This window comes from Hemiscyllium ocellatum, chromosome 6 (genome assembly GCF_020745735.1).
Source record: "Hemiscyllium ocellatum isolate sHemOce1 chromosome 6, sHemOce1.pat.X.cur, whole genome shotgun sequence".
In the NCBI taxonomy this organism is placed as follows: Eukaryota; Metazoa; Chordata; class Chondrichthyes; order Orectolobiformes; family Hemiscylliidae; genus Hemiscyllium; species Hemiscyllium ocellatum.
The window spans coordinates 4,178,423-4,192,136 of NC_083406.1; the positions used below are offsets into that span (position 1 = coordinate 4,178,423).

The window sequence follows — 13,714 nt, forward strand, 5'->3', positions numbered from 1 at the left end:
TCCGTCAATGATCTGAACCATACACAGTGAACAGGTTGTGACATCAGTCAATGCCTAATGTTGTTTCCATGCGCAACCTCCATTTTGAGCCTTAGTTTTTCAATGCACCTATTAATCATAGAGTCCCTCCAGTGTGGAAACAGGCCCTTCAGCCCAACAAAGTCCATACCGACCCTCCATAGAGTATCCCACCCAAACCGTTCCCTTATTCTGTTACTGTGCATTTACCCCGACTAATGCGTCTAACCTACATATCCCTTAACACTATAAGCAGTTTAGGATAGCCAATTCACCTAACCTGCACATCTTTGGATTGTGGTAATAGACTGGAGCACCCAAAGGAAACCCACACAGGCACGGAGTGAACATGCAAACTCCACACAGCCCGAGGCTGGAATTGAACCCAGGTTCCTGGTGCTGTGAGGCAGCAGTACTTATCACTGAGCCACTGAAGAGGTATTTACCTTGACAGCAGCAATTAATTGTTTAGATTAGAGTAATGCTGGAAAAGCATAACAGGTCAGGCAACATTCAAGGAGCAGGAAAATCGACGTTTCGGGCAAAAGCCCTTCATCAGAAATGCATTTTCCTGCTCCTCGGATGCTGCCTGACCTGCTGTGCTTTTCCAGCACCACTCTAATCTAGACTCTGGTTTCCAGCATCTGCAGTCCTCACTTCTGCCTTGCAGCAATTGATTGGTCAATCGCAGACATTATCAGACATTTCTCAGAGGCAGACATCGGCATTTCATGCACGTCAAGGTTGGACTTGCAGCCATCACCTTGGACTGTAAAATTCAGGCCAGTGACACAGTTTAGAATAAAGGGTCATCCATTTTGGACTTGTAGAGTGGTTTTTTTCACTTAATGGGTTATGAATCTCCAGAAGTCTATATCCCAAAGGACGATGAATACTTTGTCATTGAGCATATTTAAGATAAAGAACAATAGATTTTTGGGTACTAAGGGAATTTAAGCTTACAAGAATAATTTAGAAGGTGGGGCTGACGTAGAAGGCCAGTATTGATCTTATTGAATGATGGAACTGCCTTGATGAATTAAATGACCTTATCCTAGTTGTATTTCTTGTATTCCTATGTACTTGCCATTTCATGTCTTCTGCAAGCATGGGTGCAACAAACCAGTTACCATGAATTGTTGTTGCTGATGATCTGCATTTCTTTCTTTGAACGTTTTCTGTATTGCAAACCTTGTGTTGGTGAATGGTTCATGGATCAGAGAAGCAATTGATGTATCCTGCAGAGAGCATTATACAAACTGTGTTTGAGAAATGGAGACTAAATTTGTGTTGGTTTATTGTTGGTCCTAAAACTCATTGTTTCTGCAAGAATGTCCCAAATGTTTTATATTGAGGAAGTATGTGTAATGTACAAATATATAGTAAATGGATTTCAGTATTTACAAAAAATTCACAAGTTCTTTATGAAGATGTATTATTTTGTAAAGTTCAAACAAATAATTACACATAACGCATAATAAAGGGATGTCCTTAGATTCTAAGAATGAGACATCTGATTTCTCTCTCTGTAAACACATTTTATTTTCAATAACTTTGTAGTGGACATGACATTTAATACTCAATCTGCAGATAAAGTAGTATTAAAGCAGGGATGACCCAGGTGAGTTTACTTGTCAGTCTCTTTTAGAGTCGATGTAATATTCCTATCAAGGATTGACTTGTTCTAAATACATGCCAATTTTCAGAATCAAGTATTTTTGTTTCTCGAAAAACAGTCACTAAAAACAATTTCCAGGCAATGCAAGGATTTTTTACTCGCTATGAGTATACTTTTACCATTGACATAACATGAAAAAAAAATGCATTTTAAATTTCTGATGGTCCAGTCTTCCAGGATCTAAATGGTCAAAATCTAAATTTAAATTGTGAGATGCACATCAGGGCCCAACAGAAAATCTGGAATTCAAGTCTGCTGAAACTGTCCTGGAAGTTTAAATTACCAAAGGGTTGATTTCCAATTCCCTAGACCTTCTACTAAAGTGAACCAAGGGTCAGGCACCTGATCCAGATATGCAGGAATTTACCCAGATACTTTCCCAGGAAATTTTACACTGTATAATACCAATGTCTAATTCAGAGTTTTGCAAATGTAACTCAATTGAACACCACAACCAATGTTCCCAATCATCCACTCAAGCCAGACCAATGCAATTTCACCCTGGTCTGACTCAACATTCTTCCCTACCATCCGTACTAACACAACCAGATTATAGACACTGCACCACCACCCCAACCCCATCTCCCACCACCACATTCCTGGCACTATCTCGCTATCTTCCTGAGTCAGTCCAAGTCCATCACACATTCAATCCATCCACTCACCCAATCATTAACACTCTGAAAGATTTGTGACCTTTAAAAGCACATCTAAATACAGTAGCTAATCTTATAAAAAGTAGATATATCCTCCCTTTGCACATCTTCTGCTGTATGTGTCGGTCTTCAGTGAGGATGGCTGTCCTTTTCGGGGCAGGTAGTCAAGGCTGATGAATCAGAAAGAGCTTGTGTTGCAGAAATCTTTGCGGCAATGACAGTGCATGTGGTATCAGCAGTGACCAGAGGATCTAGGCCAATAATAGTTCGGAAAAGAGGTGGAACAATTAATAAATGATGAAATGAGGAAAATTAAAATGTTTAAAGAGGATAAGCAATAGAAGCAATGAACTGTGTAAATACTTCATACAATTCATGTTTTAGCTGTTTAATTACAGTTGATGTACGACAGTCATAAAGGTATCTCTGATGTTACAGTAATTTTAATTTGGTACTGGTATTTCAGTTCTGTTCCTCAATAGGCAAGCTGCAAACAAACTCAAATGTTTCCCTAGGGAGATGAGAGTTTCTCCAGCCCTTTGAGCTGTTTAAGGATTCAATTATACCACATCAGCTATGTGTTTGCAGTCCTATATACTCACACAAGTTGCTTTCTCTTCAATGTGGAAAGAAGACGCATTAACAGTACACTGTGCAATCTTGAAGTACAACAGAATTTGTAATTCTTATAAGTGAAGATAGTTGCCTTTATATTTTCCATATCTTGAAGGTTAAAAAATTTAATATTATATTGTCTTATTTTCATAGTATGTGCAGAAAACATGGAGAAGAACCTTAAGCAGATGGAAAAGCAGCTTCAACAGCTTGAAAAGGATTTGGAAACTTTTCCACCACCACAGGACCTGCATGACAAGTTTGTAACAAAGATGTCCATATCCTTTCAGTCAACTAAACACCTCGTGGAACAACGTTTGGTTAAGTCTTACTTTCTTAATTTTCTCCTTGAAATGCATAAGCAAAGCTGCATTATTACCGATCTTAGTCATTTTGTAAACTTAAGACACCTTCATATGTGAGTGAATGAATGACTAATATAACACTGAAATATTTTAAAGGAATTTTAAAAATTGATTTATCTTATAGAATAATGGTAGTTCTATTTGGTCTAAAGAGGATTTACAAGTAAAGTACAATTCAATACTAATTCCATTTTAAGCTTTAAATGTTACAGCATAATCGCCAGGCATGTCCATGATGTATCCAATGAAGTGAATTACAATAGCTGTTGTTGATCCTCTTTTTAATTTGAACTGATTCAAGTGAAAGTAGACCAGCACTCGAACCTTTTATTTAAGCAGTTTAAAAGTTAGTCTATTTTAAGCTATTGGTGAAGTTTGTTTAAGAATTAAGAGATAAGACTATTAACTAGAATTACAGATACTATAATTTTAAAAAGTATAGATAAGACAAAAGCATAGTTATGAAAGGAAGGTCACAGTAATTCTCTGCAATATATCATAGGATCCTATTGTGTGAATTTCATGTTGTTGAGATGAAGAGGTGAAAACCTGAAGCCAAATTCGGCAGCTACAATGACTTCTGTAGTTGAATAGCTAATGTTTTCTTGCGCAGGTAGGTAGACCAGCAAAATAGCAGATTTTAGGAGGGAGAGAAGATTCCTTGCCATTCATCAGTTTAATGGTTCTGACACTTTCACACTGTCTGAATTTCCTTCAACAGAACAATATTTGGTTTCTGATGAAATTAATTTACCCTAAATTTAAAACTATTGTCCCAAAAATAATGTAACCTTATAGACCCCATGTTTCAAAGAGTAGTAATGAAAAATATGATGATTCAGTAAAGTATTCACTTCTGTTGAACTCAGATTCCAATTGATGAAGTGATACAACATAAACAATTCATGTAGAAAATCGTGCTGGTGCTTGGTAAATTTGCTGAGTATTGTAGCTTTCAAATTAATCATGTTCAGATCAGTGGATCAGTGCTATATTTATTTGACAATATTTAACAAAAGAGACCAATCTCTAATAAAAATAGACAAGTAAAGATAATTGGAAAGCAACTCTATCAACAGAAGTCAGAATAGACTCAGAAATACAAAAAGGATGACTAGTTTAATGGAACAATTCATCATCCTTAAAAGTGGCTTTATATGTACATTTCTGGCTACTTTCATCGCAATAAATAGATTGGGAGGGTGAAAAATATAATGTGATCCAAGTTGCACTTGGTCAACAATCATTTATTAATGACCAGAACAACATTGTTATCGTTAATATTTTGGGCAATATTGAAAATGATATAACATATTTAGCTAATTTTATACAACATGAAACATTAACTAAAACAAAATTTAGTTCATTTGAATGGCATAACTTATATGTATTAATTAAAATGGGCGGAAAATGAGAGAAATCAGCAATTGCAAATTTCATTGTTATAAGTGTAGGATATCTTTACCTAATTATGTATCTATAATGTTGAATGTAATGACTAGGTGCTTTTAAATATGTAATGAGGGACATAAACGTACTTCATCATGACAATTTTAACTTTCCCATTCTTCGTTGGTAGCTCTTTGATCTATGATACATTATTCCAGTTTATGGGGTCCACAGATGCAGTCAGTTTTTTTCAATCTCATGATTTTTTTTCATAGTTATCAACTAAGTAACTTAAGGAGTGAAGTTTTTTGTTTATAAACTCTAGCTTTTGCTTACATTGCATAAAATAACTATTTTGTCCTGTGCATGATATAGGATTTAGGAAGTACAGAGTTAAGCGACTTCACCCCAACAGATCAGGTCTAAGCTCTACATTCTTGCCACGTCCAGTCATAAATCGTGGTGGACAATCAAACAGTTCACTGGAGGAGTAAGCTTCCTAAATATCCCATATTCTCTGATGGAAGAGCTGAGTCCATCAGTGCCAAAGGTAAGGCTGAAGCATTGATAGCAATCTTCAGTCAGAAATGGATAATTCATCACAACCTCCTCCACAGGTCTCCAAAATCACAGATATCAGTCTTCAGCCAATTCAATTCACTCCACACGATATCAAGAAACCTTTGGAGTCAGTGGATATTGCAAAGGCTATGGGGCCTACAGCATTCCCACAATATAATTGAATACTTGTGCTCCAAAACTTTCCACATTTCTAGCCAAGCTGTTCCTGCACAGCTACAACATAGTATCTACCTGACAATTGTGAAAAATTGCCCAGGAGGAGTCTGTACACTAAGGCAGGACAAATCCAATCTGGCCAATTACTGCCCTGTCAGTCTGTTCTCAATCATCAGGAAAGTGATGGAAGGTGTCAACCACAGTGCTATCACGCTGCACCTGATCAGCAATGACTACTCAGTGACATCCAGTTTGGGTTCCACCAGGGCCATTCAGCTCCTGGCCTTATTACAGCCTTGGTTCAAACATAGACAAAAGCTCTGAGTTCCACAGGTAAGGTGAGATGACAACCCTTGACATCAAGGCCGCATTTGACTGAGTGAAACATCAAGAAGCCCTCACCAAACTGGAATCAGTGGGTATCACGGGGCAAACTCTCTGCTGGCCGAAGTCATACCTGGCATTTAGGAAAATGGTTGTGGTTGTTAGAGAGCAGTCATCTTCGCTCCAGGACATCTCTGCAGGACGTCTTCAGGGAGTGTCCTAGCCTCATCTGTTTTCAGCTGCTCCATCAGTTCATCCATCCATCATAAGATCAGAAGTGGGGTGTTCATTGATGATTGCACAAAGATCAGCACCATTCGTGACTCCTCAGATATTGAGACAGGCCATGTCTAAGTGCAACAAGATCTGGACAATATCCAGACTTGGGCTGACAAGAAGCAAGTAAAATTCATGCCACATAAATACCAGGCCATGACCATCTCTATGGCCACCCAACAAAAAAACCATCCTCAAATATCACAGACTACACTAATGCAAACTTATAGTGAATGTGACAGGTCGACAGTGTGGTCTTCCAATGTTAAATGTGAAATGTAAATCTGAAATGCTAAGCCCAGGTGAGACTTTTAAGTTAGCACTTGATTAAATTAAGTTAAATGGTGCAGATAATACAACAATCATGAATGCTTGAGGTTATAATTTTTAATCTGATTTCTTGGACAGTAAGAACTCGGTACCTATTTTGACTTCCATACATGGTTTTTGGTTAAAGTGCATGCAGTGTGTTTGGCTCACGCTGTAAGTGTGACACTGACATAACACAGTTCCCCACTGCAACCTGTCCATTCCCTTTACTGTTTAATACTCAGAGCCATGATAAACCTATCCTGATGCATTTCTAATGTACGCCACAGAGGCTGACAGGCTGTAACCTAGCACTGAACAGCCTGTGCAGTGAAAAGCAATGTAAGGCACACCTCCAAGTCAGTGTAAAGTTGGTAAGAGTTGTAAAATGAAACTTGGAGCCATGAGATGTGTTCTATGTAAATGCATGTGTCCTGCATGCAAAGCAAATGGCAGAGATCCACAATTTGTAGGTGTTCCTGGGTTCCAAAATGAAGTCCTGAAGGGCTAAAGTGGTGTGCGAATTGGTTAAAGAAAGCTATAATGATATAGTGTGGCTGGTGGTTTGCTGATGGCAACCTGTGTAGATGAGGGGTGGAAGAGAATGATGTCCATGGAGCATGAAGGTTTATTCTGATGAAGACTGCATTGGATGAAGTACCAAAGATTCAAATGATGAGTTGTTGCCTCCAAGCAACTACTGTGGCTTTCATGTCAGGAATTAGCGCTAAATAATTTCTCAGTAAAGGACAGGAGAATTAGAAGCATAGATTTGAGGAGATATGGGTTAGTAATGAGATTTAATTGTATGGGAATGAGGTAGCTACTGTTCAGTAGTTAGATTCTGAACTCACTATTGCAACCTCTAGAGCAATGTTTTTCTATTTTTGTTCATTTTTTCCATATTTCAAACTGGGAAAATTCCACCCAATGTATCCTTACCTATGGAAATAGTTCAAGTCTTAAGAAACTTGGTGAAGAATTCACTTACCCAGTTATTCACCTGATAAAGCAGCAAAATCTAACTCATTGTTTTGAAAGATTTAAGTTTGGTTTATGGTTTTTTTTTCTTTGTGGTTCTGCTACTGTTATGCTAACTAGTACAAAGCTCAATTCACTGATTCTCCCCCATAATGGCTAACCTACATTTGGTCCCGGTCCAGCAATGTCACTTTTGACAGGTTCTTTCTTGTTGTGCAAATTACACTGTGGCCTTGCTAGCTTTTCTGTTCTATAATCTTCTCCAGCATTGCCATTCTCCAGTATTTCTGAAGTTCTCTAAAACTGGCCTCTTGCCCATGCCTGACTTCAATTGCTCTACCATTGATGGCTGCAATTTCAGCTGTCAAGGTTCTAAACTCCACAATTTCTTCTAAATCTCTCTCCTTCTTGAAGATATTCTTGAAAATCTATATCTTTACCCCTGCTTTTAGGCTATATCTCCTTAAGTGCCTTGGAGTAAATTATTGTTGATGATCTATTCTTGATATATCATGATACTGTTTCTTTCTTTCTGTTATAAAAACTGTGGTGTTAAAGGCAGGTCATTTTACAGTAAACATCCCAGTTTGTTTTGAAGCAAACTGGCTCGGAATATGGTTCGGCACGTCAGATATCAGAGGGATTTAGCAAGACATTCAACTTAAATGCAAAACAAGGATGGGTCTTATTTAAATATATGTCTGATTAACATATGATTGCAAAAGATATTCAACCTCCTTATTCCAGTCAAATTATGGTCATGCATTCTTCTGATAATTGAGTAGTGAACATTGTTAAATCATAAGAATGGATATGTTATCGAGGTAGTGATGCATATCAAAACGATGTAGTGATCAGTCGTGTGCAAGAGAGTGTGAAGAAAAGATGGAATAGTCTGCACAAGTGTGAAATGTACTTGCAGGGTCAATAACAGTTTCCAGAAACAAACAAGAACCAGAGAGTAGTGACTCATAGGTAAGGGTGAACCGTTACACGCCAAAAATGATCAGTTCAGATAAGAACAGAACTTTTTCCAAAGTGTAAAATAAAACCTGAATCACGAGGTTTATGACAATTCAAAACAAATTTGAAGTTATTTGAGGCAAATTATATAGGCCAGAGAGACTCTGTGGCTATTCAACAAATAACCAAATTAAGATTAGTGTCTGCAGCCTTGTGTCTTACAGAGGATACATGTCATGGCTCCAAGTTTATTTACAACACTTTATATTCTTGATTTTTCTGCATTTTCTAATTTGTCTGTTATTTGATTTGCCAAACAGAGCCTGCTACACATGTCATGAGTTACTAGCCCCTGTCACTCCCCAGTCTTACTTACTGGGTTCCAATGCACAGTTGTCTCTGCTTCCCAGCCCTCGGTTATTGATTTCCGAGCCCACCAGCGTCTTGCTTCACTTACTAACCGCCAACTCTTCCCATTCTCTGGTCTCAGTTCTCTTAACAAAGAGGAGTGGTGGAGGGAAAGGGAGATGGCGTGGAAAAGGGGAAATAGCAGGGGGAGCAGGGTGAGGCAAATGCAAATTGTAAACTGAGAGGAGACAACATACACAGGATGGAGCAAGAACACAGCGTGCGAAGGGGTGAAAAGGAGGCATGAAGGAAGGAACAGTGTGGAAAGAAGGAAGGCAGTAAGGGAGGCATAGAGGTTAGGAGACAGCACGGAGGGAAGAGCAATTGCATGAGGGAGATTGTCAGTGTGACCTGGGACATATGATATTGGTAAGGATCGATAGGGGTGGATGGAATGGGAAATGGCACAGGAAGAAGAGGTGGAATGGGGAATAGAACAAAGATGCTGTAAGAAGGATGAAATAAATGAGATGGGTGTGATGTGGATTGGAAAGGATGAAGTGGCATGGATTAGGGATTTTACAGACGTATTGTTGCAATAAAGATACTAATTTCAACGCAGATGCTTTAGTGGTCTCTGTTGAGTTGGTTCACATTGCAGTTTAACTCCATGGTCATAACTGTTTATTTTCTTTCTTCCAAGAAGGAATTATGAAGAGTATGACCGCTATAAATTTTACAGCATGCCATTGTTCCTTTTCACTTATCCATTTACTGGTTAATAGATCTGTTCAATAGATTAGAATCTGAGCCACATACTGCCTTCTAGTGAAATAAAAGATTGTGCAAGGATGATGATTATAGGCATAAACCAAAACACTAACATAAAAGTAAAATGCAACAGAAAATTCATGCTTTAGTTCAGTGCTTGCTATAAATTGTTCTGATCTTAGGACAATGAAGGCACAATAGGATTGTATACTTTTTTTGGGATTCTGCAGAGACTTCACTCATGATTAAAACAGTTAACCAATGTTTGTCAGAAGCATTGTTCACACTTCAGCAATGTGGAACAATTGACTGATGCACATTTAATTTTCTCCCATTTCTTTTTGACCCAAAGTCGGCTGTTTTGACTTTATGTTTCTTTACCGATGTAGTTCATCAGTTTTATTGAGGACACCTCCATGTTGGTTCACATTCTGAGTATCAAGTCTATTCAGACACTTTTTTCTTACCATTACATTGAACAGGCCTGCCGAAATGCTAGCCTAACTTGGTTATGACAGGTTTGCTGATGATCTTGAAGCTCCAAGTCTTGAACACTAAATCTTAATCCACTATTGAGAGGATTCTATGTGATCAGAAATCAGCTCCCCTGAAGATGAATACAGAGGCAGAGAGCCCCTAAAATTATTCGTACTAGGCCATGTGTTTGTTTCAAGGTATTGATCCTAGCTCCTGCTATCTTCTGGGAAGAGAATTACCCTTGTCTCGTCACAGCCTTCGGCATCAATGAAGTAAGGTGAGTGCCAGCTACCAATTACTCTGTAACATTTTTCCTTCCTCTGATAGAGTGGCAGGTGGATTTCATCCATAGAGCAGGCAACAGTCTTAGTGATGGCTGCTTTGAATGTCCAAATAAGCCCCATTTTTGCCTGGCTCCCCTCTGTTCCAGACCCACCAACTCTGAATGGAAGGTAATTGTCTCCAAACCAATTCAGGGCTCATCCCTGAGAAAACCAGGACTTCTAGCATTTACCCATTGATAGTGAGTTCAAAAGGAAACCTGACTCCTATTTCCTAGTTCCATAATGATAATTCAGAAACTGTCCTTCAGATGAGATGTTGAATCGAGGCCCCCCGCGCTGATTCTCGTAGTACAGTTGAATGTTTAAAAAATTATGTAAGATTAAAGTGGTGCTTGCAAAGCACAGAGGTCAGGCAGCATCTGAGGAGCAGGAAAATCAGGGCTTTCTGATGAAGGGCTTTGCCTGAAATGTCGATTTTCCTGCACTTCCGATGCTGCCTGACCTGCTGTGCTTTGCCAGCACCATTCTAATCTTAACTCTAATCTGCAGCATCTTTAGTACCTACCTCTGCCTAAAAAAACTATCCAGTCCATTTTAAATTTTGTCAATTCCTCCAGAGTCCTGACTAGTACATTTCCCTTAAGTAACATCATAAAGATTACAAAAGTTGGCTGCTTATCCCAGTACTTTCTATCACAACTTAACATGCTACTCTGACCAAAACCCTTGTAGACAGTATTGAAAGTCACCACCTACGACTCCCCGAGACCAAAGACCTGCTCAGTTATTGTGCTACTAAGACCTTCGCATTGGGGTTTAAGCTGTGTCTCCGTCTGAAGCTCCAGTAGAAGTATGAATTATCATCTCTTCAAGGGATTTTCATTATCTGCTGGGATCTATCCCCACACTTTTTGGTGCTGCTGTGAAGGTTTGAAAAAGTGTAGACTAGTGATGAAGGAAGCAATTATGTTAGCTGCCGGGACTATGAGTGCACAGATAGGGAAGCTCTTGTTGCAGACTAATTTAACATGAAAGAGTGGAAGCCTTCCATTGGATGATTTTTATACTTGAGTCACTGGGTGCCATGATGGGCGTATGGGTGCAATCTTTGATGCCCTGTACTAGGGGAATCCAGCAATCCATACAAAACCCAAAGACCCCTCTCCCTGTATGCCTGTGTCTACCGTTGAGTGAGTGACCCCTCTCCCTGTATGTCTGTGTCTACCGTTCTGTCCAGCTTTGGCAATAAGGGCATCAGTGAACAGTATTGAAGGTTAGAGTACCATCATCTTCCTGCCGTTGCTTTCTCCCCGGTGCAAAGTTGGTGCCCAGGTTTCTGTCATTCCTGTGAAGGATATTTCCCTTCATTGACACTGGGCCCAAAATCAGAGAGCCTGTCTGATTTCCAGCAGAAGCCTTCCTGGGTCTGAAGGTTCACCAAGAAATCAAGAGCATACAACAACGTGGGTAGCATTCTATTTAGCAGGGGGGTACACCTTGATTAAACTACTAAGCAATAGTGCATAGTCACAGTGATGCTGGTTGCTGCAGATGTCTCAAATAGTCAATCCATTCTCATGGCATGTCTTTTGGAACAGGTTGCCACTCTGTTCTACCCTGGTTACAGCAGTGAGTTGTTTACAAAATCTTTCCTTTAGAGGTCATGTTGTGGCTGTACAGGACATTGGTTCGGCCATTTTTTGAACACTGCATGTGATTCTGGTCTCCCTGCTACAGGAAAGATGTTTTGAAACTTCAAACGGTTCAGAAAAGATTTACAAGGATGTTTCCAGGGTTGGAGGGTTTGAGTGATAGGGAGAGGCTGAATACGCTGAGGCTGTTTTACCTGGAGCCTCAGAGGCTGAGGGGTATAGAGGTTTACAAAATCATGAGGGTCATGGATAGGGCAAATGGACAAGATCTTTTCCCCAGGGCTGGGGAGTCCAAACCTAGAGGGCATAGGTTTAAGGTGAGAGGGCAAAGAAGTAAAAGGGAAACTTTTTCACACAGAGGGTGATGAGCTGCCAAAGGAAGTGGTGGAGGCTGGTACTGTCACAACATGTAAAAGACATTTGGATGGATATAAAAATAGGAAGGGTTTAGAGGGATTTAGGTCAAATGCTGGCAAATGGGATGAGATTAATTTAGGATATCTGGTCGGCCTGGACAAGCTGGACCCAAAGGTCTGCTTCTGTGCTGTACATCTCTATGACTCTAAGATAATACCGAATTTTGTCCCATTTCATTGTTTTTCATTTACATGACTGTTCTGTTCAAAGTTGTCTGTAGACTTCCTTGAATTTGTATTGAATTTATTGTCACGTGTACCGAGGCATAGTGAAAACCTTTGTCTTGTGAGCAATACAGGCAGACCACAGAGTTAAGTAGCATAGATAAGCAAATAATAGGTAAACAGCAGCAGAAACCAAAACACAGGGATAGGTGAATGCTAAGAGTTTGTGAATCAATTTAGTATTCTCACAACAGTAGGGTAGAAACTGTTTCAAAACCAGCTGCTGCATGTGTTCAGACTTTTGCACCTTCTCCTTAATGGTAGAGATTGTCGAAAAGCATTGTCAGGATGGATCTTTGAGAACACTCGCGGCCTTGACAGCGGGCCTGGTAGATGGAAGATTGGCCTTTGTGATTGTCCAGGCCGGGTTCACCACTCTCTGTAACCATCTCCAATCTTGAATGATACAGTTACCAGGTAGTGATAAATCCAGACAGAATGCTCTCGATGGCGCACCTATAAAAGTTGGCAAGGTGTTCGCTGTCATGCCTAAGGAAGAAGAGATGTTGTTGGTTCTTTGTAACCACATGAAGAGTCCAAGAAAGCTTGCTGTTGATGACCACTTCCAGGAGCTTAACACTCTCCACTCATTCCACCTCTGTGTTGTTAATGTGGAGGGGGGCATGAGTAACATCCCGCCGAAAGCCAATAGTGAGTTCCTTGGTTTTGCCAGCATTGTGAGCTAGGTCGTTCTCAGTGCACCATTTTTACAGGTCTTCCATCTCACGTCTGGAGTCTGTTTCATCGTCATCTGAGATTCAACCGACAATGATGGTGTCATCAGCAAAATTATAAATGGCATTAGTCTGGTATTTGGCAAACAGTCATGGGTATACAGCACATACAGTAGGGGGCTGAGTATGCACTCCTGTGGGGCTCCAGTGTTGCGTGTTAGTGAGGATGAAATATTATCCCCAATCTTCACTGATTGTGACCTGTGCGTCAGGAAACTGAGGATCCCGTTGCAGAGAGTGGGGCTTAGTCCGAGATCACTAACCTGTCCCTTACCTCCTTCAATGCTGGGATGAAGAGATATAATTGTAGTGACATAGCAGCTGACCCTATTCAAAGCTCAGGACATGAATGCTTATCCTGTTTTGTTACCTGTACTTTATTAAGGGCTACCTCATCACGTCCACGCCTGCCAACAACCCACTCTCCCCTCCCAGCACCTTCCTCTGCCACCACAGGAATTGCAAAACCTGCACCCACACCTCCCCCCACACCTC

The 13,714-nt window shown here is 39.9% G+C and overlaps 1 protein-coding gene across 1 annotated transcript in view; it reads left to right on the forward strand.

Annotated features, from left to right (window-relative positions):
* The window catches only part of LOC132816349 (protein diaphanous homolog 3-like), a 545,172-nt gene that overhangs the window by 423,436 nt on the left and 108,022 nt on the right, over nucleotides 1–13,714 (forward strand). Inside the window, exon 23 of the mRNA XM_060825802.1 lies at nucleotides 3,121–3,244. Coding sequence (XP_060681785.1) covers nucleotides 3,121–3,244 — 124 coding nt within the window. The remainder of the gene's footprint in view (nucleotides 1–3,120; nucleotides 3,245–13,714) is intronic.